Source organism: Ictidomys tridecemlineatus, chromosome 11 (genome assembly GCF_052094955.1).
Source record: "Ictidomys tridecemlineatus isolate mIctTri1 chromosome 11, mIctTri1.hap1, whole genome shotgun sequence".
Taxonomy (NCBI): domain Eukaryota; kingdom Metazoa; phylum Chordata; class Mammalia; order Rodentia; family Sciuridae; genus Ictidomys; species Ictidomys tridecemlineatus.
Genome location: NC_135487.1, coordinates 78028303 through 78054830, shown reverse-complemented (window position 1 = coordinate 78054830; position 26528 = coordinate 78028303). Strand labels below are relative to the sequence as shown.

Here is a 26528-nt window from a genome sequence, read left to right as displayed (position 1 = left end):
AGGGCTTTGTTATATTAGTCCCAAGTATTACAGAATGACCTGACACCTGTCCACTAAGTGCAAGTAGCACCTTTCAGTCACTGTAACAACCAGAGATGTTCATGTAAGTTTGCCTATATGGTGCCACAATCGAGGAGACTCTCTGGTACATGAATTCCAAGCGGGCAGGAGCCAGTTTTATTCTTTTTAAATTTCCTTTGTACTTGGTAACAAGAGGTACTTGTTGTTTGTTAAAGTAGAGAGTGCAATAGAGCGTATGTCCAGATGTCCCGTAAGTATCTCATACTCATTTTTCTAAACTTGAACTAAGTTATCACCTTCCTGTTTCCTAACTTCTTCCCTCCTTAATTGTTCATCTCCTTAATTCTCAATCTTAAACTATATAGCGTTCCAAAAATATAGCAACTATGGATTCATCTCCTTCACCACCTATGTCCAATAGGTCATCGGACCATTTTTCTTCCCTGACTCTACCTTCTCCATTTCTCTGCTCCAACCTTCTTTTTTATCTCACTTGAGTTGTCTTTACTGTCCTTGTCTCCCTTCTTCCTTTCAAAACCACACTCAACTCTGAATTGCAAACTTTGGTACATGCAGCTTTCTTTGCACAGAGCAATGGTTGCCTTTTTTTTTTTTTTTTTTTTACATGCATGGAAACCTGGCTTAACTATCTCCTTTGTGAGAATTTCCCAGGCCTGAATTACTTCAATGCATCTCTCTGTTCATATCTTGGTTGAGTCATTTCTTTAGTTAAACTATGGTCGCTGTTAGATTGAGAGTTTTTCAAATAGAAGGTAGTTATTCAGGCTTTGGATTCAATGGCTAGAATTTAAATTCCACATGATTCAGTAGTCCTGTGGTCTTGGGTAAAGTCCTTAATCTCTTAGGCACCCATTTTATTATCTGTAAAGTGGGGATAATAGTAACAACCTCATAAAGATATTGAGGAATAAGTATGTTGCTTATAAGATGTTTAAAACAAAGTTTGAAATGTTAATCATCATCATTAGCTTTGTATCTATCCAACACCCCATGGTAAGCATAATAGAGAAAGTACAATACTAGCTGATGGTGAAGGAAGGAATATTGTCAAGTTCTAAGGTTTTTCGACTTAGTCACAGAATTGGATGTTGTGTTTGGAAATTATAGTGAGTTTTGTCAAAAGTAAATTTATCCATGAAAAATATTCATCAAAGGAAAAAAATGATGTATTTGACCTCTTAACTTTGGTACATTAAAAGGCATTTATTCTGAAAATATAATGTTAAAAAAAGTTAAAAAAAAAAAAAAAAAGACCTTTAAAGTTCATGTCCACTGTGGAAAATTATATGTCTGGAAACATCTGTGTTTTAGATTTTGACTTTTGTCTTCCAAAATGTGACGTGTGAGGATTGCTTCTTTCTCTTCTTCCATCTGGAGTGGTGAAGAATAGCAAGCACCTCTGGTGTTGTTGAGTAACCTCAGTAACTGTCCTACAGTTCAGTCACTTTTAGCTGAAAAATATATATTCTTATTCATCCTGTTTCAGTTGTTTCCTTGCTTTAAAAAAGTCTTTTATGTTTTAGTGCTGTTTGCAATATAAAACTGAATCCTAAATTTTTAAAACTTCCATAGTTAATACTTTGCTGAATCTTTAAAGCCTGACATTTAATCTCCGTGAACTGGAACGCTCTGATTTCACTGTTTTCAGCTAGTAAATGTCACTCTAAACATTGTTGCTTTCACTCACACTTAAGCGCTTTCATCTGCAGTGGGTGCAGTGTGTCAGAGAATTCTTTGTGTGCCATTCTAGTGAAGGGGGAAAAAAAAAACCTAACCCCAGCCTTTATGTAGGGCGGAAAAACTGCTTGGAAGGCAAAGATGATTCTGTTTTTATGTGGTGTTTGTGAATACAAAATCCTGAGTTCTACCAGATACTCTTAAAAAGCAACTATATGAGCTCAGTTAGAACAGGGTCCTGCTGAGCTCCCACATGATTTCCAGCCATACAGCTTACCCCTTTTGTGTAACTGGGGTTGAGGAAAGTGTAATAGATACTTCTATTACTTTAATTTCACTTTTGCCTGCAGGAAGAATCTGGTCTTCTGCCTCCCCAAACTGTTTTTCAACCAGGGTGTTTATTTCTGAATTTCTGAACATTACTGGCACACAGGCTGGCTCTCGCTTTTCATCATTTTGCATAAAATAGAAAATAGTTTGTGACAATTTTCATAGCAAGTAACTTACTCCTGTTTTGGGGGTTTTGTTTGTTTGTTTGTTTGTTTACCTGTCTCTTCTTTTAATTCTTTGTTTAGACACACTTTTTTTTTCTCTTTAACTTCCTGAGATTTTTTTGTTGTTGTTTGCTCATCCTTCACCCACCTTCTTCCTGCTCTACAACCCTGGAAATTCCTTTTGGCTCCTCATCCACTTTTCCTTGGTCCTCAGTCCCTTGTCCCAAACCTTTGGTGCTCACACAGCTTCTTGCTGGGCTGCCTGCCTTTCTCCTCCCCATTTGTTACATGCTGCTGTGGAGCCACTTCCACTACTTCTCCACATCTAATTCCCTCTCATGAACCTAGAGCTTAGTCAGTATTGGTTCATGATATAGCTGACAAGAAGACATACTAAACTCATCCCTCATCACTGTTGTAGACAGATTATCAGCCAAGTTCTTAGGCATACATGTGTTTTTAAGGTAGTTAATACCAACATCAACCATTGTCTCCAATTTTCTGGCAGCCATATTAAAGCATGAATTGAATCCTAGAAATAGAACATCATAGACAAAGCACTCAAATGGAATTTTAGAAAGCCATGGACTTTTCTGTTACACATGGATCCAACTTCCTACTCTGTTACTTATTAACTACATGGCCTTGGGCAAATTAATCCATTCATTTAACAAATGTTTATTGAATATCTATATTTGTGCATTCTATTTGACTTTTAGAAAGCTTATTAACCCTCTGTCTTCCCCTCCTGTATTCATAACAAATTCATAAATAAAAGATAGAAATCAATGTATTATCTTTATCAATTCATAAAAGCCAGATTGGAGGACACAGCTTATATGTGCAGACATCATGGACTTACTAATACTTCTCTCCTAAATTAGACTGCGGGCCTGCCCCTGTTCTTCTCTGTTCAGCATTCCAGTCAGGATGTGAAGAATGGATACATGTTAAAAACAGGCTGAATTAAGAGGGGAAAAAAGTGGAAAAAATTAGTGGGGGCTAGCTGAACTGGGTAACCTCAACCCATTTTTTTTAAACTCACTAATCAGACAAGCTGTACTTTTCCCTAGAGAAAGACAGAGTGAGGAATCTTAAATCTATATGGAGTCACCTCCTGGGACTTTGAAAGTCTTTATCTTTCAGGGAAACAGGAACTCTTAAGTGTTACACATATCTAATAATTACTATAGAAAGCAAAATAAATATGGCTAGTCTACTCCCTCACCTGTAAAATATGGATAATCATTGCTACATCCTATTGTGGCTATAAAGAAATAAAATATAAAAAAAACATGAGTGTTACTCCTACTCAATAGAGTTCTTGAAACCCTAGCCAGAGCTATCAGGCAAGAAATGGAAATTAAAGGGATACAAATATGAAAAGAAGAAATCAAACTATTTGTTTGCTGGTGACATGATCATATACGTAGAAAACTCAAAAAAATTTCACCAGAAGACTTCTAGATCTGATAAGCACATCCAGCAAAGTTGCAGAATACAAGATTAACTTACGTAAATCCTATAATTCAGTAATTAATCTGCTGAGAAGGAAATCAAGAAAACTAGTTTATTCATAGTAGCTTAAAAAATAAAATATAGTACTTGGGAATAAATCTAACTCATGAAAGACCTCTGAAATAAAAATTATAGAATACTGAAGAAAGAAATTTAAGAATTTAGAAGATAAAAAGACCTCCCACATTTATAGATTGGCAGAATGATATTGTCCAAAAGGCCATATTTCCAGAAGCAAAGATCTAGAATAATTTTAACAATCCTGAGCAATAAGAGTGATGCTAGAGGCATCCCAATACCCAATCTCAAATTAGACTACAGCGCTATAGTAACAAGCACAACATGGTATTGGCATAAAAATAGATATGAAGGCCATTGAAATAGAACACAGAAAGATGAATCCACATAGATACAGTCATCTGATCCTCAAAAAAGGTGCCACAAACATATGTTGAAGAAAAGATAGTCATTTTAATAAGTCCTGAGAAAACTAAATATCCATATATAGAAGAATGCACAAAAATCAACTCAAAATGAATTAAAGACCTAGGAATTAAACCAGAAATTTTAAGTGCTAGAAGAAAATTTAGGGGCAATATGCCAACATATTGATGTAGGCACTGACTTCCTCATTAAGACTCCTAAAGCTCAAGAAATTAAATTAAGAATCAATAAGTAGGATGACATATTAAAAAGCTTCTCCACAGCAAAGGAAACAAGAATGAAGAGAGAGCCAAAATAGGGGAAAATCTGCCAGCCATTCTTCCAACAGGGGATTAATATCCAGAATATATAAAGAACTTAAAACAGCACCAAAGACTTAATAACCCAGTCAATAAATGAGCAAAATATCTAAATAGACACTTCTCAAAAGGAGGAATACAACAAGCCAACAAATATTTGAAAAAAAAATGTTCAACATCTTTATTAATCAGGAAAATGCAATTAAAAACTACATTGAGATTTCACCTAATTCCAGTTAGAATGACAATCATCAAGAATACAAATAAAAATTAATGGCTGGAAGAATGAAGGGGGAGGTACACTTGTGCATTGTTGGTGGGAATTCGTATTAGCACAGCCACTTTGGAAAGCAATATGGAGTTTCCTCAAAAGATCAGGAATGGAACCACACTTCCCAGCTGTGTCACTCCTTAGTATTTATCCAAAAGAACTAAAAGCATACTATAATGATATATGCATACCAGTGATTATAGCAGTGCAGTTCACAATAGCCAAGATATGGAACCAGCCTAGTTGTCCACAGATGAATAGATACAGAAAATGTGACATATATACACAATGGAGTTTTACTCAGCCATAAGAAGAATGATATTGTGTCATTTGGAGATAAATGGATGCAATTGGAAAACATAATGCCAAATGAAATAAGCCAGACTCAGAACATCAAGGGTTGAATGTTTTATTTTATATGCAGAAGCTAGAAAGAAAGAAAAAAAAAGATGGAAAGTGGGAAGAGTCTTCCAGAAATATAAGGAAGACCAGTAGAGTATTGGAAGTGGGTTGTGGGAAGGGAGTAGGGGAAGTACTGGGAAATAATCTACCACATTGTGCTATCTATGTTTATTCATGAATGTACCACAGTTAATTATATACATATATATAATTATAATACACTAATTAAAATAGCAATAATAAAAGGGAGATTTGTAGAGAAAGCAGATAGGGAAGGAAAGGGAAAGGGGAATGAGATTGATCAAATTATATTATGTGCATGTACAAATATGGCATAATGAATCCCACTATTATATATAATGTATCAATTTTTAAAAAAATGATTGTGTATTAACTGCTATTCTTTAATCAGGATTAGGTTAAGCAAGAATTGACCATTCAATCAGCCTGTTACCTCTTTTTGCCTTTCTTCTCTTTCTGAATCCCCCAATTTGCTCTATTTTCTTCCTCCTCACTCCAGTTTTGTTTTGTTTTGAATGTGAGAATATTGGGCCTAAAGCTTTTGATTTCCAGTAAGCATGGATTGAATTAATTCATACTTGCCAACTCGTAGCTAATCCTGGCTTATGTGTTTCAAAACTCATTAATTTGGACCAAGAAAGCATTTTAAACAATTTAGTCTGCTTTGGAACTACAAAACTGGTTATACTTGAATGGTCACCAAAAATACATGGCTACAAATATATTATGAGAATATATTTCTTGGTTTCTTACATTTATTGTTGTTATATTAATTGAAACAATACTTACAAGTTTCTTCATAAAACAGAAAATATTTCAGGTGGGCCTGAAATTACAGTAATGAAGAACAACAGTATAGATAGTGAATTTTAGGAAAAAATAAAACTTTGAATCCAGGGTATTTAAGCCTTATTTTGGAGACAGCAAGAATCCACTAAAAATAAATGATGCATTATTTTTTTAATTTTTTAAATAAATAACAAATGAAAAAGAGATTGCCATATAAAAAATAGGTTGAGAAACTTCCAGGTTAAAGGAGAATAAAGATACATGCTAACTAAATAGATGCTAGATTAGGTTCTGTAATAGAGAATTAAAATAAAAATGAAAGCCAGAAGATACTACTAGATAAATTGACAAAAATGGAACATGGATGAGAAATTAGATAAAAGCTTTGTGCTGATGTTAAATTTAATAGTAATTTAACATTGATAATTGAGTATTAAGAGAATTTTCTCAATATGTAATAAAATATTCAAGGAAAAAGCGCATGATGTATATCAGATATTCAGGTTTGATTGTATTTTTTTATTTGTGTGGGGAGAGAGGATATTGCAAATAGATCAAAATGTTAAAATAGATAAATCTGGTTTTCCCATTTTGCAAGTTCAATTACTTTCAGATAAATACATTTTAAATAGAAAAAGAAAAAAGATAAATGATGACATGACCAGATATGCATTTTAAGAAAAAGTCTTGTAGCAGCACTGTGGAGAGCGAAACAGAGGAGAGGAGGAGGCTAGGAAAGCTCCTAAGAGTTCTGGGTGAGCCAGATGAGAGGGAAAATGGTTCCACACCAAGTATGGGCAGTGGAGATTCAAGAGTAGGGCCCATTTTGAGGAGATTTTCAGAATAAAATGGGTAGAGTCTGGGTGAGAAAGGAAAAGAGGAAATCAGATAGGAGGCCTGTTTCTAGAGTTAAAATAATAAGATTTCTAATGACAATGCTGCCAGAGGCCCTTTGCCCGAAGAATTAGAGAGTTGCCATAGAGAACCCAGCCTGGACATGACAGTTGGAGTCAAAGGCAAGATGGAGAGGCTGGGGTTGCAACTCAGTGAGAGAGCACTTGCCTAGCATATGTGAGGCACTGAGTTCAATTCTCAGCACTACATATAAATAAATTAATTAAACCAAGGTTCGTCAACAGCTAAAAAAAAAAAAATATTAAAAAAAAAAAGGAGAGATGTATTTGGGCAGTAAGAGGAGCTGGACTTCCCCACAGGGAGCTGTAGAGGAAATCCCCTGGCAAGGTGAAGTTCCTGGTATGGCATCACCCAGAGTTTTGTCTTTCATTGAAAGAAAGAACGAGAGAGAGGAATAGATGGGGAGAGAGAGAGAGAAGGGAAGAGGGGGTGGAAGAAGTAAGCCAATGTGTTGGGGACATTTGGGGGCCACATGTTTTCAAGAATATCAGTGTGTTGTGTAGACTCTTCTGTCTTATGCATAATTATGTATAATCATTCAAATAAAGCACATGAAGCCCCATTTTTTGTCCCCCCTACAAAGAAAAATCTAACAAAAGTGTATACTTAATTAGATGCTTATGTTTTGGACTATGTCTTTATTTTCTTTGACTTTTTAAAATTGCATCCTTCTTTGGCCTTAAATTACCTGGGACAGAGGAAATTTGATCCCTGGAATGAGTTCTCTCTTTGTAGTCTGTCTTTATAGGATATTATAAGAACTTTCAGATTTTAAATCAAGGGTCTAAAAACAGTGAACAAGAAGGCTGGTGAATACTCTTTTGGAGAGTGGAAGGGAAAAAAATGGGACAGATTTTATGGCTTTAGAATACCTATGCTATTCTTTGTTCACCCTTTCCTATCTATATATTATCCAAAAGTTATGTTTATTGGATTTAACACTCTGTGCCCCTCATAGCAGAGCATTATTGGGTACATCAATGGTTAGCACATGCTTTTTAAGTTTTTATAAACGATTACATGAAACAAAGAAAGCCTATTTTTTTTCCTGTTTAAAGACTGAAGCATTTTCCTCTATTTTCATAGTTTTTAGAGACGCTCAGAATTGATGAGTGAGTATATAAATAGAGAAATATTATAAAAGATTTTGTTCATATTTGTATAAAACCAAGTGTTTTCTGAGGTATTGTGATATTAAAATGCCTAGCACTTTTGGACGTTTAACAGTGAAAGAACAATTTCTGCAGGCTTCCCTTGAAACTCTTTTGGCACCTGTTTTTGTACAAAGCACATGGGCTGAATTCAATATCACATTGCTGGATTGTAAGCCTCCTGGTAACTTAACTCATCTTCCCAGGTCTTAGTGCCAAGAAAAATGCTAAGTACCACTGTAATACTTTATATATACTAATTTATTTAGCAACTCTATAAGTTAGTTACCTGCCATTTTTAATCCCCATTTTGCAACTAAGAAAACTGGGGCATAAGAAAGAAGATTGACTTGCCCAAAGTTTGTTAGCGAGGCAGCAGAGACTAGATTCAAACCCAGAAAACCTGAGACTGTAGTAACAAAGTCTAATAATTATACTCTGCTGTTCCGCTCAGGATATGACCACTGAATTCATGAATAAATTTCATAATAAAGACATAGACATGAGACAACCCAGAGTAATGAGGTGGTGGTGGTTTTTAGAATTACAGCTTGGATTTTAACACACTTGCTTATCATTAACATTTAAATTAGTGTCTGTCAAACTTGTGAGTACCTTCCTTTCTGTTCCCTTTCATGCCTTCCAACTGTCAACATTTCCCCCAACCAAAAGGGGCCTGGTTTTGTTTTCAGACCCAGCTCTCAATTTCAAAGACTCATACCATGGTGGGCTGGTAGAAAATGCTGAATGGGGTTAGATGGTCAGTGGAGGTAGGAGTCATGAGCAACAATGGGCTGCGTGGCATTGAAGCTGGCATGACACTTGCTCTCCCTGGAAACACTGTCAGACTCAGGTAGTGTGATTTAATTCTGGTTGAGATAATTCCATTTTATACCCTAGAATGGGCTGTCCAAATTCTTTAACAGAATTTTATTTTAAATCTTGCCCTGAGAAGTTCTACCAATAAATAATTTGGCATGCATTATATGATTTTTGGCTGAACCACACAAAATAGGAGCTTATTCTCTAATCCCCACCTCTTTTTCCCTTAAAAGACCGTCAAAAGAGAACCTGAGAACCTTCTGCCCCAATAGAAGATGCCTGGACTGTGGCCCAGCAGCAGTACCCTCAGCAGGATTTACAAGAGAAAGGAAGACTGCAGTTTAATCAAAAGAGCCACTGTCATTCTTGATAGAACATCAGCCATACATAAGCTACAAAGATTCTGTTCCCAATTCAATTCTCAGAACCATCTTTTGGTTTTGTCATGAAGCAGCCCTAAAACAAAGAAACTAAGAATAACAGTAGCAAATATACATTTGGAACTGGCTGTGATCCAAGTTCTTTGCAGGTGTTACCTCCTTCCATGGGGAGGCACCACTGAAGTACTCATTTTCCAGATGAAGAAACAGGCAGAAAGAGGTAAAATAACTAGCCAGTGTCACACAGGAAGCAATGAAACCAGGAATCCATCCCAGGAATTCTGGCTCAGAGTCCATGTTCTCACCACTGTCTTTTCCTTGGACTATCAATACCTTAGATATTCCATCTTGATTGCAATTAGGCAGAAGCTATTGTTTCCAAGAGACAGGAGGTTCAGTAATTGAACTTGAAAACCTGGAAGTTTAGTATTCTCACTACAGTGACTGAGAATCTTTTCCTTAACAATCTTGGTCGGACAAGATATTTCCTGAATTACCTACTGGATTAAAACCTGTTGCACCTGTTTTAAGACTACTCTGGCAGAGACTTCAGTCTACTGCTGCTTATAGACTGAGCTCTGTCAATGAGGCCCTGCTTACCCAGCCATTACCTCCCTAAAATCCCAGGTAGTGTGTGATATCAAGCATGAGCAGCAAACCATTCCCTTCTTGCTCTTTTAGCAAGGATGGGACACCTTGACTTTGAGTGACTTTGAGTGGCAGAGATGTGGTACCTTATCACCTGCCACCTCCATATTAATGTCTTCCTATCTCCACCCGTCATGTGCCTTCTCTGTGTTATGCCCAAATTCTGTGAATACCATCAGCTGCTCCTCTTTGTTTTTGTTTTTGTTGTTTTGTTTTTTGAATGTAAAAGAGTAGGATTTTTCCAAGTGGGAAGAAAAGAGTTAACACACACAAATTGAGAGAGGACCCCAATAGTAGGTTGCCCAGCTTCTCTTTAAAAAAGTCATTAGCAGATAATTAAGGAGCTGTTAGTCCTAAAAATAGGACTTCTCCCAGGAATACTTGCTTTCTAAGAGAGAAGTAGAAATCTTAACAGAGGGAGAGGTGCTCTGGCTGAGCTTCTCAATATCGGGCAGTTCTCTCTGGTACTGGGAACCTTGGACTCACTTAATGTTAGCCCATCAAGAGTTGCTCAGCTGAGCTGCTTGTCCCCAAAGTGGTTTTGATCAAGTCAAGAGCATGGCTCACCAGTACCTTTACTCCTCACTGTTGCTTTCCTCCTTAGCATACACAGACCCCTTTTGCAGGAATAAAAACAGACTGGAAAGGAATGCCTAAAGATTGCTGGCCACTTCCTGTAGTGGAGAACAGAGGTGTTCAAGTGCTACTGTGTATCAGAATCATCTGGGATCTTGTTTAAGATGCATATTCCTAGGCTCTAGGCTCGGGAATTCTGATTTAGAACAATATTTTTTTATTTGTTTTTGTAGTTATAGATGGACAGCATGCCTTTATTTTATTTGTTTATTTTTATGTGGTGCTGAGGATCGAACCCAGTGCCTCACATGTGCAAGGCAAGCGCTCTGCCACTGAGCTACAGCCACAGCCCCTAGAACAATATTTTTGATAAGCACCCCTGAGTGAAAGTGATGTAAAATCCTGAGAAACACTATCTAAAGTCGCTTCTCTACTTGGTGGCTTCAGTATAAAACTGGGATAAACTCATTGTGTCCCCCAGATCCTACCAGTGCTGCTTGTCTTTTGAGGCCACAGTAGTAGGGGAGTCATCAATGCAGCCAAGCATACTTAACATAAATCAGCTAAATTTAATAAGAACCTTGAAGAAACTCCTAATTTTGGCAAGCAGTATTTTCTACTTCTGAAACTTACTAATGGTCTGAGTACTAGGAATTTGGAAAAATGTGGTGGACAATTAAAGGAAAACAACCTTTGAAAGCTTGAGTGCACAGAATAAAGCACATGTTTTCTGGAGGACCTTAGCAGCTTATTCAAGATGTGGAATGCAAAATTGGCTCCAAAGTACATGTCCTTTGACCATACCAGGAACACAGCTAATTAATGCATCTCAGTTTGTCAAATTCTATCTTCTTGCCTCTGTTTCATTGTCTTTAAGTATATGTGCTTATCTTTTTCTAAACCTGTGTATTTATATTTCTGTCTTTAAGAACATGTATGTATCTGCCTTTTACTCTATATTTTTCTCCCTCTCCCACTCCTTCTTCCCCTCCCTCTCCCCCTCTTCCCCTCCCCTTCCCTCCCCCCTCTCCTCCCCCTTCCTTCTCCCCCTCCCCCCTTCCCTCTCCCCCTCTCTCCTTCCCTTTCCTCTTCCCCCTTCCCTCTCCTTCTCCCCCTTCCCTCTCCCCCTCCCCCTTCCCTCTCCCCCTCCTCCTATCAGGCAACCAGAATCTCTCAAATGTCCTTATATATCTCATTCATAATTAAAGAATTAGATAATCCTCTATAAAAATGATTGAACCTTTTTATAGTCAAAAATAGTCTGCACATAAAATGTTCAAGGAAAGCTGCAGACCAGCAGCTTTCAACAAGATAGAAATATAACAGGTACAAAAAGTAAGGAAAGGATCAGAAGAGGGAAGAAGGGAGGGAAAGAGGACATACTGGGGATTGAAATGGAACAAACTATGTATATGCATTTTTGAGTATGTCAAATGAACCCTACTGATATATATAAATATAATGTACTAATAAATATTTTTTTTAAATTTAAGAAGGGTCACAGGGGAAAATATCACTTTCCTACTTAAGAAAGTTCCTTGACAGAAGTCAGTTATATAATCACTTTGAATTTAAGCCAATTCTTCCTGTTTAGAAAGGATATTCCCTTTTCTTTTGAAAATGTTAACTATTTCACTATTTTTGGAAAAGCTTTCCTAGTTCAGTAGCTTGTGACAATCTGCCACTGAGTTCTCTATCAAAACTATAAAATGTTAACAGCAATTGCCATAATGTAAACTTCAATTAAATTTTCTGTGTCATTATCTGCCCTGGAGCCTCTTTGTCTTAAACCTCTATCCACTAACACAGGATGGTTGGTGAGCTAGTGTGGCATAGAGGAGAACCCTGAAAAAAGCTTGGGTTTGAGTATCAGCTAACTCACTAACCAGCTATGTGATTTTGCATAGATGACTTAATTTCTCTGTGCCTTAGTCTCTGTGTATAAAAAATGATTTCGGCAATATCTACCTCACAAGACTATATTGTAGGGTTTAAATGAGATGTGGTGAAGCCTCCCCACCCACTCATCTGAGGTTTCACTTTCTGCAATTTCAGTGACTTGTGGTCAACTACGTCTGAAAATACTAAACTGAAAATTCCAGATATAATCCATAAGTTTTAAATTGTGTACTGTTATGAGTAACATGATCAAATCTTGCATTATCCCCTTCTGTCCTGCCCAGGACTTGAATCATCCCTTTGTTCCAGTGTATCCATGCTGTATACACTTCCCCCTAATAATGACTTAGTGGCCCCCTTTGTTATCACAATTACTGTTATAATATTATAGTGCTTGTGTTAAAATAATACTTATTTTTCTTAAATTTGGCCCCAAATCTCATGAGCTGTGTAATATTATAGTGCTTGTGTTAAAATAATACTTATTTTTCTTAAATTTGGCCCCAAATCTCATGAGCTGTGATGCTAATATTTTTGATATGCCAAAGAGAAGCCATAAAGTGTTTCCTTTGAGTAAAACAGTAAAAGTTTGACTTAATAAAAAAAGAAAAAACTTTTGTTCTGGGGTTGCTAAGGTCTACAGTATATTGCTACAATTGTTCTATTTTATTATTAGTTGCTGGTAACCTCTTACTGTGCCTAATTTATAAATTAAACTTTGTCATGTGTTATGTGTATATAGGAAAAGCATAGCATATATAGAGTTCATTGCTTTCTGTGGTTTCTAGCATCCACTGGATGTCTTGGAACAGGTACCCACAGATAAAAGGGAAACTACTATAATTATGCAAAATGCCTCACTTTAGGCTCTGTGCCTAGCAAGTAGTGGTGCCCAGTAAATGTCAATCTTTTTCCTTCCTCCTCAACCTAAAGGGAGTAGATTGAACTATATGATTCTTTGAGACTGCATCTAGCTTTAGATCTCTGCTTCTGAGAGCTCTGCTTAATATAGAGCGTGGAGAAAACAAAAGGAAGAAATACTGGATTTGTAGGGTTCAAAGACCTTGGTGAAAACATTTTAGTGGCTTGAAATTACAATGAAAACAAACAAAAAAAGACCAAGAAGGCAGGAAATCGTCACTTGGACCATTTGGTTCAGAGAACAGGAAAACTGAAAGATTGAGTTTCCTCAACTGAAAGTAGAAGGTTGGGAAAACAATGGTTTGCCTGACAATGGTCTTTAACAATAATGCTAAGCAGGCATGGTCTAATTTTATTTTTTGGAACTGGGGATTGAATCTAGGAGTACTTTACCACTGAGCCCTCACTAATTGTTGAGGCTAGTCTCAAACTTGTGATACTCCCACTTCAGTCTCCAGAGTCACTGTGCTGACCCTTCTGACAAAAAAAGTTTTAAGTTTTTATTTATTTTTTATGATAGAACTTCAGGGTAAGGAAATGAACTACCGACTTAATATGGGCCCTGTTTCCCATATAAGAGCAAAATAGCCCGTTTGAAATTAACAAGATCAGGCTTGTTCATCATGTTATGGCCATAGACTTTCAAGGCTATTTGGTTACAGGCTGAGAAGTACACTACAAAGGCACCACAGATAAGGAACTGAGAAAGCTCCTGAATCCTTCAGTCATCTACCATCTGTGGAAATTTAGAAAATATTGTTCTTGGAAATCAAGTGCCTTTTATCATTTTTCATACAAGTATCACTTGGAGTTGATCAACCAGGGAAAACATATGGCTGGAAGATAAAGAGACCAAAATGGATGATTGTCTTACTTTTATCCAGTATTTTTAGTTTTGCTCTGCATGGCTATTAGCCTCACCTTCCCATGTTTTCTCTTGGCTCATCTTCAAGTACATGATCTCTGACCTATAACCAACCCTGATCTCAAAAGTCTTGGCCCAGATTCTGTAAGGGGGGGTGGGGGGAGGGTTTCTTCTGTATAAGGAATTTAGTTCAGACTATTCAAGTTAAATATGTCTTTTCATACATGCAAATGTTTCAGCCAATGGGACTTGAACTGTGGTGACCCAAATCTACAGAACAGCAGTCCTGTTATAAATGTTCTTAATCCTTGATCTGTCTTCATCTACAACCCTGACTTCCTGTTTGTAATACGTAACCCCTGTCCTCCTGTTTTCTAGATCCACGACTTACATTATCTTTAGTACATCTCTTAGACTTCCCGCTCTGGGAGAAGTTTATTTATTGATTTGACAATTCATGCAACAGATACATATTGAATACCTACTGGTTAGTGTCACAGATGGTCAGATGCCAGTCAGAGGTAGACAAAGAACTGTGTCAATTAGTATGCTCTTTATTGCCAGTGACAGGAATCCTGATTCAGAATGGCTTAAGCAAAAATGGAATGTATTCCCTCACATACCTGACAAGTCCACAGAGAGATCTGGTTTCCTTCAAGCACAGCTGGGTTCATGGATCTTAAATACTGCCTTTTAGACATGGCCTGTCTTTATCTCTCTGCTCTCTGCTTTGTAATGGCTTCATTTTCAAGCTCTCCACATGGTCACAAGCAAAATGTTAACAGTGCCAGGTCCACATCCTCCTGGGTTCCAAACCAATAAAAAAAGGTGCTGCTCTCTCAGAAGCCCCAGGAAATGGCCTACTAAGTGTATGAGTTTCTGACTGGATTATGTACTCTTCCCTGAACTGGAGACTTTTGATGCTGTGATTGGTCAGACAGGAGTCATATGTCCTCTCATGTTGGTCAGATGAGGATTGGAACACCTACATTGGGAGCCAGGGATGTAGTGGTTCTCGTAAGAAAAAGGTGTTCAGATGTGAGATGACTGAAGGAATAAATAAAAAAAAACTGTGAGTTAACAGACATTATGGCAGTCAGGTGTTTATGTTAAGTATATATGGTAGAGTTTCAAATGGTCTATCAAAGGAGGGATGGTGTTGGACTCCATATAGGATAGGCAAAGAAAGATTCTCTGTTTTATTACCAACTTGCTCTTTTCTATCCTTACTTTTTTTTTTCCAGCCTATTTTGTTCTACATGCAGAGTATAGATTGTTCTAGAAAGGGACCCTATCTATAAGTAGCTTACAGAGTAATGAGGAAGAGAGATGGCCAGGGCAGTGGTCCTGTATTCATTAAGAATGTATGTCTTCAGAAATGAAAATATGAAGAAAAATTGCATTGTTTTGTTTAATAAAACTAAAGAGACATATCCAACCTTAATGTTGTTTAACATCATCTTTACCCAGGCTGTCTCAATGAACATTTTTGTTCGATGCTTGGACTAAGTCGCTCTGGTATGTTTCTTTGAATAACAAAAACTTTACAACCCACATTTTTTTATTTAATTTGCCTTCTGCAACTCAGAGTTAAAACCTGTGCTTAATTAAAAGTGGTTTTCCTTAAGATTAGTTGTTTTTTTTTCTTTCTGATAGTGCTGAGGATCATGCACTGCATGCTAGACAAGTTGTTCTACTACTGAACTACATACACATCTACCCGCCTCTTTTTTTTTCAATTCTTGATTTGTGATTCTGTGGTTTTATTGTAGCTGGGACTTTCATAGTAAGGTTCCTCAAAATATGGAAACATACAACTGAGATAAACAAGAAAAAATACTTTTAATTTCTACTTTTACCTTAACAGTTTCTACTTTTGTTCTGTCCCAGGTTGTTGATGTATCTCCCACCAATACCCAATCGTGTACCATCATCTTCATCAGTATATATATAGCTTGTGTATAGGGGGTCAGCCAGTTGTTGAGGTGAACACATATGGATATATACATTTTTAAAAAGCAGTAAATATGAAATATTTTTGTGACATTCAAGATTCAACAAGCAGTCCTTATATTCTTATTTAGCTGTAGTTTTTATTTTGTTCTGTACTATTAAAAAGAAGATTGAGAAGAGCAACACAAATAATCCAAGGATTAGGAAATACATTAATACAGTGGTTGTCAACCAGAGACATTTGGCAGTGCTTGGAGTAATTCTTGATTGTCTCGACTACTGGAATCTTGTGGACAAGGGCCAGGGATGCTGCTAAACATCCTGTGATGCACTGGACAGGCTTCACACTAAAAACAAACTACCTACATAGTCCAGAATGTCCTCATTTTCAGAATTCTAGCTTTGAAGAATTTAGAGCAAGTTTGAAATTGAGACATAAGACAATTAGATGCAAATTAATTATAGAATCATAGAATCCTGAAACTGTCGGGGAAGTTATTTTAGTTTAGTCCCCCCCCACCCATCCCACCCCACCTAGGTTTTTTAGATAGGATAACTGATTCACATAGGAAAAAAAGTGCCCTGAAGCAATGTAGCTTCTTCATCTCCTAAACATGTGATCAAGCAACTTGCCCAATCTCTGTGTGCCTCACTTTCCTCATCTGCAAAAAAGAGCTAATAAAACATGTTTCAATGATTTCCATGAGAATTAATTAGAATACATGTAAAGTGTTTTAGTACAGTAACTGACCATAGTGAGTTGTTTATAAATAATGCTGGTGATTGTCATTACTTCTGTTGGCCAAAGTCACAGAACTAGTTTGCTCTCTAACACTGCTCTCCCAACTGTTCTATGACTTATCTTGAAAGTCTATTAACAAAGGTTATAGCTGGGCTTAGTGGCACTGCCTATACTCCCAGCTACTCAGGAGACTGAGGCAGAAGGCTTGCCAGTTCAATACCAGCCTGGGCAAGTTAGTTAAGACACTATCTTGAAAGGAAAGGTTGGGGGGTGGAGGAGGAAAGAAAGAAAAGAAGAAAGAAATATCATAGGGAAAATTAAAGATATGTCTGGAAGGCAGCATTGAGTTGCTGTAATTCAAGAGAAAGGCTCTATAAATGTTCTGCATGAAAGAAAGGGGGTTTACAGTGAAGATAGAAAGATCCCACCTATAACTGTCTCTTTCCAAAGCTGTGTGAATGGGTTCCTCCATGGAGTCTGGACCAGATGACCTTTATCGAACCTTTATAGTTCTGACCATGTTCACAGGGAGTCAGGATGTCTGTTTCTCTGTCATTGGTCAGTCTGGGAGAACCCCAAAAATGCTGGGATGGCTAAACATTGTATCTGAAGACCCTTCCCACTGTTAGATTCTCTGATGTCTGATAAGTTTTGTGGACTATGTACCGTAAAGATCATGTGCCATTTTAGATCATGCTCAATAGGCATGTTGCAGACAACCACAAACCTCCTGTTTTATGGTTTGTGACGTAAAATGCTTTATTAGGTTTTACTAATCTAGTCAACAGGAACATATAATTAAGATATTGCATAAATTTTTTCCTCTGAAAATAGTAATAAATTATCTTACCTGCAATTCTATGAAATAGGTTTTCTCTCATTTCCTCAAAGACATAAAAATTCTTTGCAGTTGCTCTAGGAGTTGAATTTTTATTTCCCTTGTTAGATTATTCAACTATTTTTTAACCATTAGCTTTCTATAAAATTAGCAGAATTCTATTTGTTTGACATTCAAGATCCATGAAGCAGAGAAGAGCAACACATACATCTGTCCCCTGAGTGCTGAGTAAGCCCCAGGCACTGGGCTAGAAGTTAGAGGTTAAGTTATTTGCCCCAAGTCACATAGTTGGTAAACAGGAACAACAAGACTGTACATCTCCATAGGGCTCCTCAGTGCAGAGGCTTCAACACACAGTTTGCTACATCCTGGTTCTTCACAAGGAAAGACTTTTTGGACTAATAAATCCCCTTGAAGATCAGACTGTTCTTAATACAGAATGCCTCACTTAAATTAGTCTTCTGTATTTTAATTTGACTTTCCCCATTTTTTTAAGGTGTTGTGTAATGGACCAGGAACATGTATTCCTATCTGCATATCTGCCCTTCTTCTTGGAATACTAGGAGTGAAGAAAGTGATCATCGTCTATGTCGAGAGCATCTGCCGAGTAGAAACTTTATCCCTCTCTGGGAAGATTCTGTTTCATCTCTCAGATCACTTCATTGTTCAGTGGCCAACTCTTAAGGAGAAGTATCCCAAATCTGTGTATCTGGGGCGAATTGTTTGACAAATGGCAAGTTACTTTAGAATTTTGCATTTAATAATAATTACCATAAAATGTTTATGGTAAAGTCTTCTGTAAGTCCTGAGAATTATTGATGATCATGAGTAAAAAATGTACAGATAATTCAGTGAAGAATCTGAGGCTTCTCTTATGACAGATATTAATAAACAGTACCCATCAAAAGTTTATGCCTCTGTATATCAAGTAAATTTTAGATAAAAGTATATAGTACTACCTGCAAGCTTTCTTTTGACTGTAAATAGTGGTATTTTTTCCCCTCAATCTAAATATAGTTTGTGTGATTAACAACATTTCCTGTTCTATAGCTTTAAAAAAAAGTTTTCTGTATTATATAAAGAAAAGAAAAAGATATTTCTTCTTTTTTTTTTTTTTCAGAAACAACAGACTTTATTTCCTGTATGGAAGCAGTGATGTCCCCAGTGAGTTCTTTCAGCGTAAAGGAAGCAGTAATATTAAATTGGCTTCATGACAATTTGCACTCCACAAGCTTCCAGAACCTTGAGCATAAACCAGCATTTTTTTTCCATTCTTCAGTCTTATTTTATGAGTAGTTGGCCTCAATCCACAGTATCTTCTTAAATCTCTTTTTTAATTGTTAAAATATATTAAAAGGTGACTATTGTTGTAATAAAAACATGATTCTACTTATCAGGAATCTAAATTCAAAACACTGTTTAAAATGTTTAAGTAAATTCACAATGTTATAACTGTAGCTTTCTCTGATATTTTGACTGTACTTAGTCCTGCTACCGTCTCTATTTACTATATACATTGATAATGTATGTGCTATATGCCAGATATTACTAATAAAAACTTGATGAGTTAGAGACTATTATTATCCCCATTTTACAGATGACTTCTCCAGGATCACATTCCTAGTAAATGGCAAAATCAGGATTTAAGCCCAGATAGACTGGTTTGGTCAGTTTCATAGGTACGTGGCCTGTGTAGTCACATAGGGTCCCACTCTTGGTTTAATACTCTGCTATCCACTCTCTTAGATTTCTTAGAAATTTGTCTTTTGTTAATTTGTTTTATTGTTATTTTGTGGTGCTGGGATGAAACCCTGGGCCTTCTGCATGGTAGGCAAGAAAGCACTGTACCACTGACCTACATCTCCAGCCCACTTAGTAATTTTTAAACATGGGACCCACAGATTATGTGGCTGGTCCTGCCTGAGATTTTGTGCTCCTAATGGTGCTGTGTCTTCTACAATAGAAGCTCCTCAGTAACCAGATTCTTGTCCCCTCTCTATAAGCTCTGCTCCTTTAATAAAACAGCAAAACATGAGAAGACCTTCACTTATAATATTTGTGTTCATATTTTTTTTCCTCTTAAATCTTTTTTTGTCTAAGTATGATATAAACCTAATAAAGAATTGGTCAGTGATTAATAAAGAGATTGAATTGTACTTAAAAGAGGCATTATCACCCAAGGTGATATAAACTTAAAATGCTGAGGTGATCTAGAATTTCTTATTCTATTAGAAAAACTTCTCTGAGACAAGTAATGTAAGCATATCTGTCCTCAAGATTTTTTCCTAGCTTTTTAGCTGGAGAAATGTAGCAGAAGACATCTCAGAATGGTGAGAGCTCTTTGCCACCTAGATTCAGTTGCCATGAATAAGCCAAATGGTGAGATATTGTACTTAATTTTATTCCTCAAATCTTAGATGCTGGCTCTGTTTCCACTGACCTACAGACCTGGAGTATCATACAAGAGAAAAACAGGGATTGAGACAAAATAAGCCTCTATTTTTCTAGAGAGAAAATAATTTTTCAGTAACAACATGTGCATTTGATTTATGCCTGAATCTTTCTCTGCTCTGTGCTTTGATCCCATATGGCCCTGTATAGATGGTTAAGGAGAGAAATTAAACTATATTCAGTTCGGTTAATGTTCAGTGCTGTGGGACAGCTTCCCCAGCCCTACAGGTAATCTGACTACAGAGACTCTAGAAGCCAGAGTTTAGAGTGATCAGACCAGAGAGAATCGTACAAAGGATTTTTTCCAGAAACATACCCCAGATGTTTCGCAGACTGTTAACTCAGACAGTGGCTAAGCCTGGAATGTCAGAGAAAAAATCTGTGTGTTATATCACTAAAAGTTTAGAAATGTTTTCCCCAGTTCAGGCTGCTGTGCATACATTCAGAGCCAACTGAGGCATGTAATAAATCTTCCTGGCTCAGTTCCAGGTTATTTGGTAAACAAGTGCATTCTCTACTCTGTGTTGTTGTTATAGCTAGTTCAAGTTTTCAAGGTCACACTAGTAGAGGGGGCTGGATTTAGGTTACAATAGGGGGCATAGTTTACCTGCTCTGCATTTCTGTGCCATTCAGAAAGACAGTGCTCTCATCTCAGCTCACACTGAAGATCAGCAGTTAGCATGGAATTTCCAATTTCACTTAAAACACTGTGGGATGCAACTTTACTGTAAGAGACTATTTATGAAAAATTAACTGAATCAGCCTTCAAATGAGAGGCAGGGAAACCGCACATCCTGCCCACACCTACTTCCCTGGAAGATTTTTATCTACAGTTCAGCTATCCAAAAAGGTCTTAGCAGATTGCCAGGTCAGAAGGTCCAGTTATTTCAAATAGGATGCCCTAAAGTCATGACAGGAAGCTTTAGCCTGGAACGAAGAGTGCTGTGAAACCATGTCAACAAGAGAAATGTGGTACAATTACAAATTGAATAGCAAGAGGTCTTGTTAGAAGGGGGATGACCAGCCCTCCCCTCATAAAGGCAACTTGAAACACATTGTTTATTTTACTTTCTGAAAGTTATATGATAGGTTAAATTGGCACACATGCCTCCTTACTCTGTGTGGTTCCTTATACCAAATCAGTGCTTTATTTTTCAGAAAATCTCTATCCCCTAAAAGGCATTTGAAGGCAGTGTATATTAAGAATCTCTTACCACTGATAAGAACATTGTCATAAGCGTTCAAGAAAATTGTCCTTCTCCATGCAGGTCCGTGTTTGGGATGTTGTGGGGTTTCTTCCCATGATTTCAGCCTTAACACAATTGGCAGACACCTAAATCTGGTCTGTTCTGAACTTTCTTCTATTCAGGACATCGCTCCACTCTAGCACTCTAAAAACAAATATCTGCAATTGTGTCCTTGTTGCCAACTCATTTTAAACATGGATTTGACAAAACTCCGCCTTTTCCCTCCGGAATAGTTAACTGGTATCAGCTCGCTAACCTCTGTCATATCCCTCAGATAACAAACTTTGGAATCATTTTATTTTCTCAGTCTTTCCTTAATCCAGCAGTTTCCCTTGTCTTTTCTTCCTTTGGGATTACCTTTAGTTTTCCTCCCTTGTCTGATTGCCTTGTTGATTCTGTCATTAACCTCGTGCATATCTACCCTTTCCTTTTCAGTCCTGGTCATAGCTTAAGCTAGATACACACAAATTCCTTGATTGATTAACACTTTATTAAGGAATTGAGAGAGGTTAAACATTATGTAATAGAATACTAAACACTATATAAATAGTAAACATTGTATAATTAGAAACTAGCAGAGCTGAGATTTGAACCAAGATATTCTAGCTTCAGCCAGACTCCTCTTAACAGCTATGTTAGTATTTAGGAGAGGAAAAAAAAAAGTGCTAGGAAGGAAATAAGCACATTGCCATGTTGGAATGTAAGGTGTTCGGATAGGGTTATCAGGAGAGGCTTTGTGTTAGCCTTTCGTCACTGTGACAAAATATCTGAGAAAATCAGCTTAGAGGAGGAAAGATTTATTTTCAATCACAGTTTCAGGGGTTTCATTCTATGGTGACACACATAATCTCACTGTTTAGTCGGTTAGAACTTCAGGGGCAGTTTTCTGCTCATAAGGCTGAAATCAAGTTGACTGCCAGGGCTGAGTTCTGATATGGAACTCTGAATCCTCTTTCAAGCTTATTTGAGTGGTTATAGGCAAAATATTCACTTCCTTGCCAGTTTAAGACTAACGGTGACCTAGTTTTTGAAGGCCAACCAGAGCGTTTCTGTCGCCACTTGACTTTTTTAAGGATTCACATGATAGGTGCAGCATAGCATAACTTCCCTTTTGATTAACTCAATTAACTGATAAGACCATCACTGCCTCCCTTTTGCCACATTAAGAGAATGTAGGGAGCATATATCCCTGATATTCATAAATCACATCCACACTTAAGGATAGAGGCTTATACAAAGCCACTAGTAGTTGGGATGCTGAAAGCCATACTAAACTTCTGCCAAGCACAATTTGCCAAAAGCGTTTTGTTTGTTTTAGGGGAAGAAGATATTTTTAACCTCATTTGGACCATCAAACTCTTGCTTTCATATCCAAGTTCTCTGATTATTTTTTAATATGGGAAATTCGTGTCTCCCAAACTCCATCCCATTTTCTATCAAGTTACTTAACCTTTCTAGAGAATAAGCAAAATAATGGTAACTACTTTAGAGTTGTTATTGTGAACATTCTACTAGATGATCCATGTACTTCTTTAGCACAGACCCTACTGCATAGTGAGCGCTCCATGGGCTCATATCCCAGTGGGGGCTTCCTGAATATGTAAATGGCCTAAAGAAAGGCTCTTCTTAAATTAATCACAGGACTATTTCTTACCCTTAAGGACAGTAATAATAAAAAAAAAAAGCAGAAAAATTTATTGCCAAGGGTGTAGAGAAATTAGAATCCTCATACATTGCTGGTAGGAATATGGAATGATACAATAGCTGTAGAAAAGAGTTTGGCCATTCTTCAAAAACTCAAAGTTACCATTTGACCCTGCAATTTCATCCATAAGTATATGCCCCAGAGAATTGAAAACATAGTCACACAAAAACTTGTACATAAATGTTTATAGCAGCCTTATTTATAATACAAAAAAATGGAAACAACCCAAATGTCCAACAACTAATGAATGAATAAACAAACTATACCAGGTATATTTATAAAGTAGAATATTAATCACAAAAATGGATGAAATTCTAATGTATACTTTACAATATAGATGTATACAATACACTATGCTAAGTAAAAAACAACCAGCCACAAAGACTACGTATTGAATGATTCCATTCATTTAAATGTCCAAAGTAGGCAAATCCAGAGCCAGAAGTAGATTAGTGGTTGCCAGGGTCAGTGGAAGGAGGCATGGAAAATTAACTCCTAACAGGTAAGGGGTTTCTTTTGAGGATGATGACAATGGTCTAGAGTTAGATGATAGTGATGATTGTACAACTCTGAATATACTAAAAACCACTGTACTGTGAATTTTATAATATGTGAATTACATCTCAATGAAAACTTATCAGTAGTGATCTGTTCATACATATTTGTGAATGTTTATATAGATGAACAAAGATGAAACAAAAACCAACACAGCGGCCAGGAAGCTGCTTTCAGGATTGTTTATATTGATTGTGATTTCCATCTTTACCCATGGCCAGCGACAAAACAAAGACTGGGGATGTGATCAAGACAAAGAATGGCTCTTTTGGAAGGGCTGAGTAAGAATGGATGAAAAGCACCTAGTAAAGGCCCAGAAGACAATGACTTAATATGAAATAGCCCCCTCCACCACCTTGCTAAACACTTCATTAAAAACCCTTTTGCCCCTCTGAGCCAATATGACTGAGGTGAACTGTATTTTTAGGGTCAGCCTTCCACGTGCTTTTCTGCAATCAGAACCTGGCCAGTTTCCTTAACATTAAGAGGTGGAGCGAGATTCCTTTCCCCTCAGTTTGCTCTGACTTTACCTAAATCTGAACTTGCTTGGCCACTAGAATACAGGTGAAATGACATTCTGACTTGGTGTCTTGCCATGATTGCTGTCTGGAGGGATGTTTCTTTCAGAACCCAGTCATTGCATCATGAGAAACCCAACCCCCATGGAGAGGCCATGTGCTCAGTTGATGCATCTTACTACAAGTCATCTTGGTATTCTCAATCCAGACACTAGACATGTGATGAGAAAAGCCCCCAGATGATTCCAGCCCTTCCACTTGAGTCGCTCCCAGCTTTTCTAGTCTTCTCAGCTAAAGCTCAGACATCATGAAATGAGAAAAGTCTTCCCTCTGTACCCTATGAATTGCTGATCCATGGAATCCATGAGCATGATTAAATGATGATTGTTTTCCACCACTCTAAGTTTTGAGATGATTTGTTACAAAGCAATAGGTAATTAGAAAAATAACTTTTCAGAAGGAGTCAATTTCCTCAAAGTTTGGTTGCTTTGGCTTAATATTAGAAGCGGAAGAAATTTCTTACCCCTAATGCAGGAAAAGATGTATTTCTACACCATGGATAGGAAAAGGATTTTTTTTTCCCTCCTTGCTCCTTGGCCAGCATGCAGCAATGAAACAGAAACCAATGGATTCTTTTAAATCTCTTAACCATATGCAGATGAATAAGCAAATGGTTGGACTTGATTCCTAATCTCTTTTCCTTTCCTGTAAAACTGAGAATTTTTTTCCACTCTAATAAACTTGAACACTTAAACAGAAGTCGTGTGTCATATACATGACGATTAACAATAAAAATGTTAAAAAAAAAAAAGAGGTAACTGCTAAGCATGAATTCTTAATTAACATCCAAGCCATTCATCTGAAAATAAGAACAATATTTCTGACAGGGAAATATGAATCTTTTTTTTTTTTTTTGTCTAACTTGGAACCCTCTTTTTGCCTCTGTAAGTCTTTTTAGGGTAATGATTTAAAATTCAATGACCGTAAAGGAACTTTTCAGCTTAGCTCCAGTGACTGAGATGCAGTAATCTTCCTATGACATCAGATAGGGCCATCCTCCCCATTTCTGGGCCCCCATGTGCATTGGCAACCCTGAGAATGTACAATTCTAGGACTAGGACAAGAATCAACAAAAAGTTAAAAAAAAAATGAGCAGTAGCAGCAGGGATCAAGGAGTCTGGAATGACAGCACCCTCTTGCCTCTCTTAAAAAAAAAAAAGAAAAGAAGTTTCTTCAAAGAAAAGTGAAGAAAAACAAAAGACTTTTATGGAAATACCATATACAGAATTGGCAGAAATTCTGCAAGGAATAAAAAAGTGCCTAAAATGTTCCCTTGTTCAGTTCCAGTCTGGCGCGCAAATTAAAAGAGGTTCAATTTTCAAACTGATTTCCCCTGAATTATCTGGACTTAAAACCATGCAAAGCATCTAAGAGGGTCTATGTTTTAGTGCATTGACAGCCCAATCAAACAAGCAGACCCCAAAGCCGCCAGATGAAGAGAGAGCCTAAAGGTGTGTTCATCAAAATCTTAGAGAAACAAAGTATTAAATGATAAAAAGGTCTGAGATTTGACCCCAAGTCTGTTGCCATTGTGAGAAAGGAAGAATTAATGTATAGATGAAACAGGATAAGCTATGCATGATCCTTTGTGGCAGCTGGGTAGGCAATGTGTACACATGGAAGCATGATGCTGAGCAAACCCATTATGAAATAGTATAACTTTGTGTATGTTTGAGCATTTCCATCATTATAACTTTGTGTATGTTTGAGCATTTCCATCATTACAGATCATGTAAGAAATCTTCAGAGATTAAAATGCCAAAGAATGTATCGATAACAGTGAAATTAGATTTTTTTTTTTAAAGAAGAACAAGAAGGCCATTAAAAAGGTGTGGTGGAAGGCTGGGGCTGGGGCTCAGTGACAGAAGGCTTGCCTAGCATGTGTGAGGCACTTGGTTCGATCCTCAGAACCACATTAAAAAGAAAAAAATGAAATATATTATATGTCCACCTACAACTAAAAAATAAAGATTTGAAAACAACAATAACAAAAAAGGTGTGGTTGTGCCTTCCAGTATTCCCAGCGACTCTGGAGACCGAAGCAGGAAGATCACAAGTTTGAGGCTAGCTTGGGCAACTTAGTAAGACGCTGTCTCAAATAAAAAACATAAAGGGTTTGGAATGTGATTCAGTGGTTAAACACCCGTGGGTTCAATGCCTAGTATTGGGGGAAAGAAAAAAAAGCCATTTAAAAATCTTTTTTACTTTTCTAAATTTAACTGTTTAACTCATGGAAAACAAAAATCAGTCTGCAAATCTGATTCCTGAACCTGAGTAAGTTTTTCAGACTTAAAATTCTCAGTCTTGAGCCTTTTACTACCCTGG

General features: G+C 37.0%; 1 protein-coding gene across 1 annotated transcript in view; it reads left to right on the top strand.

The window, feature by feature from the left end:
- Nucleotides 1-19244, top strand: part of Alg14 (ALG14 UDP-N-acetylglucosaminyltransferase subunit) — an 86495-nt gene extending 67251 nt beyond the window's left edge. The window contains exons 4-5 of the mRNA XM_013359721.4: nucleotides 18164-18400; nucleotides 18788-19244. Coding sequence (XP_013215175.1) covers nucleotides 18164-18394 — 231 coding nt within the window. The 3' untranslated portion in view covers nucleotides 18395-18400; nucleotides 18788-19244. The remainder of the gene's footprint in view (nucleotides 1-18163; nucleotides 18401-18787) is intronic.
- Nucleotides 19245-26528: the final 7284 nt, after the last annotated feature.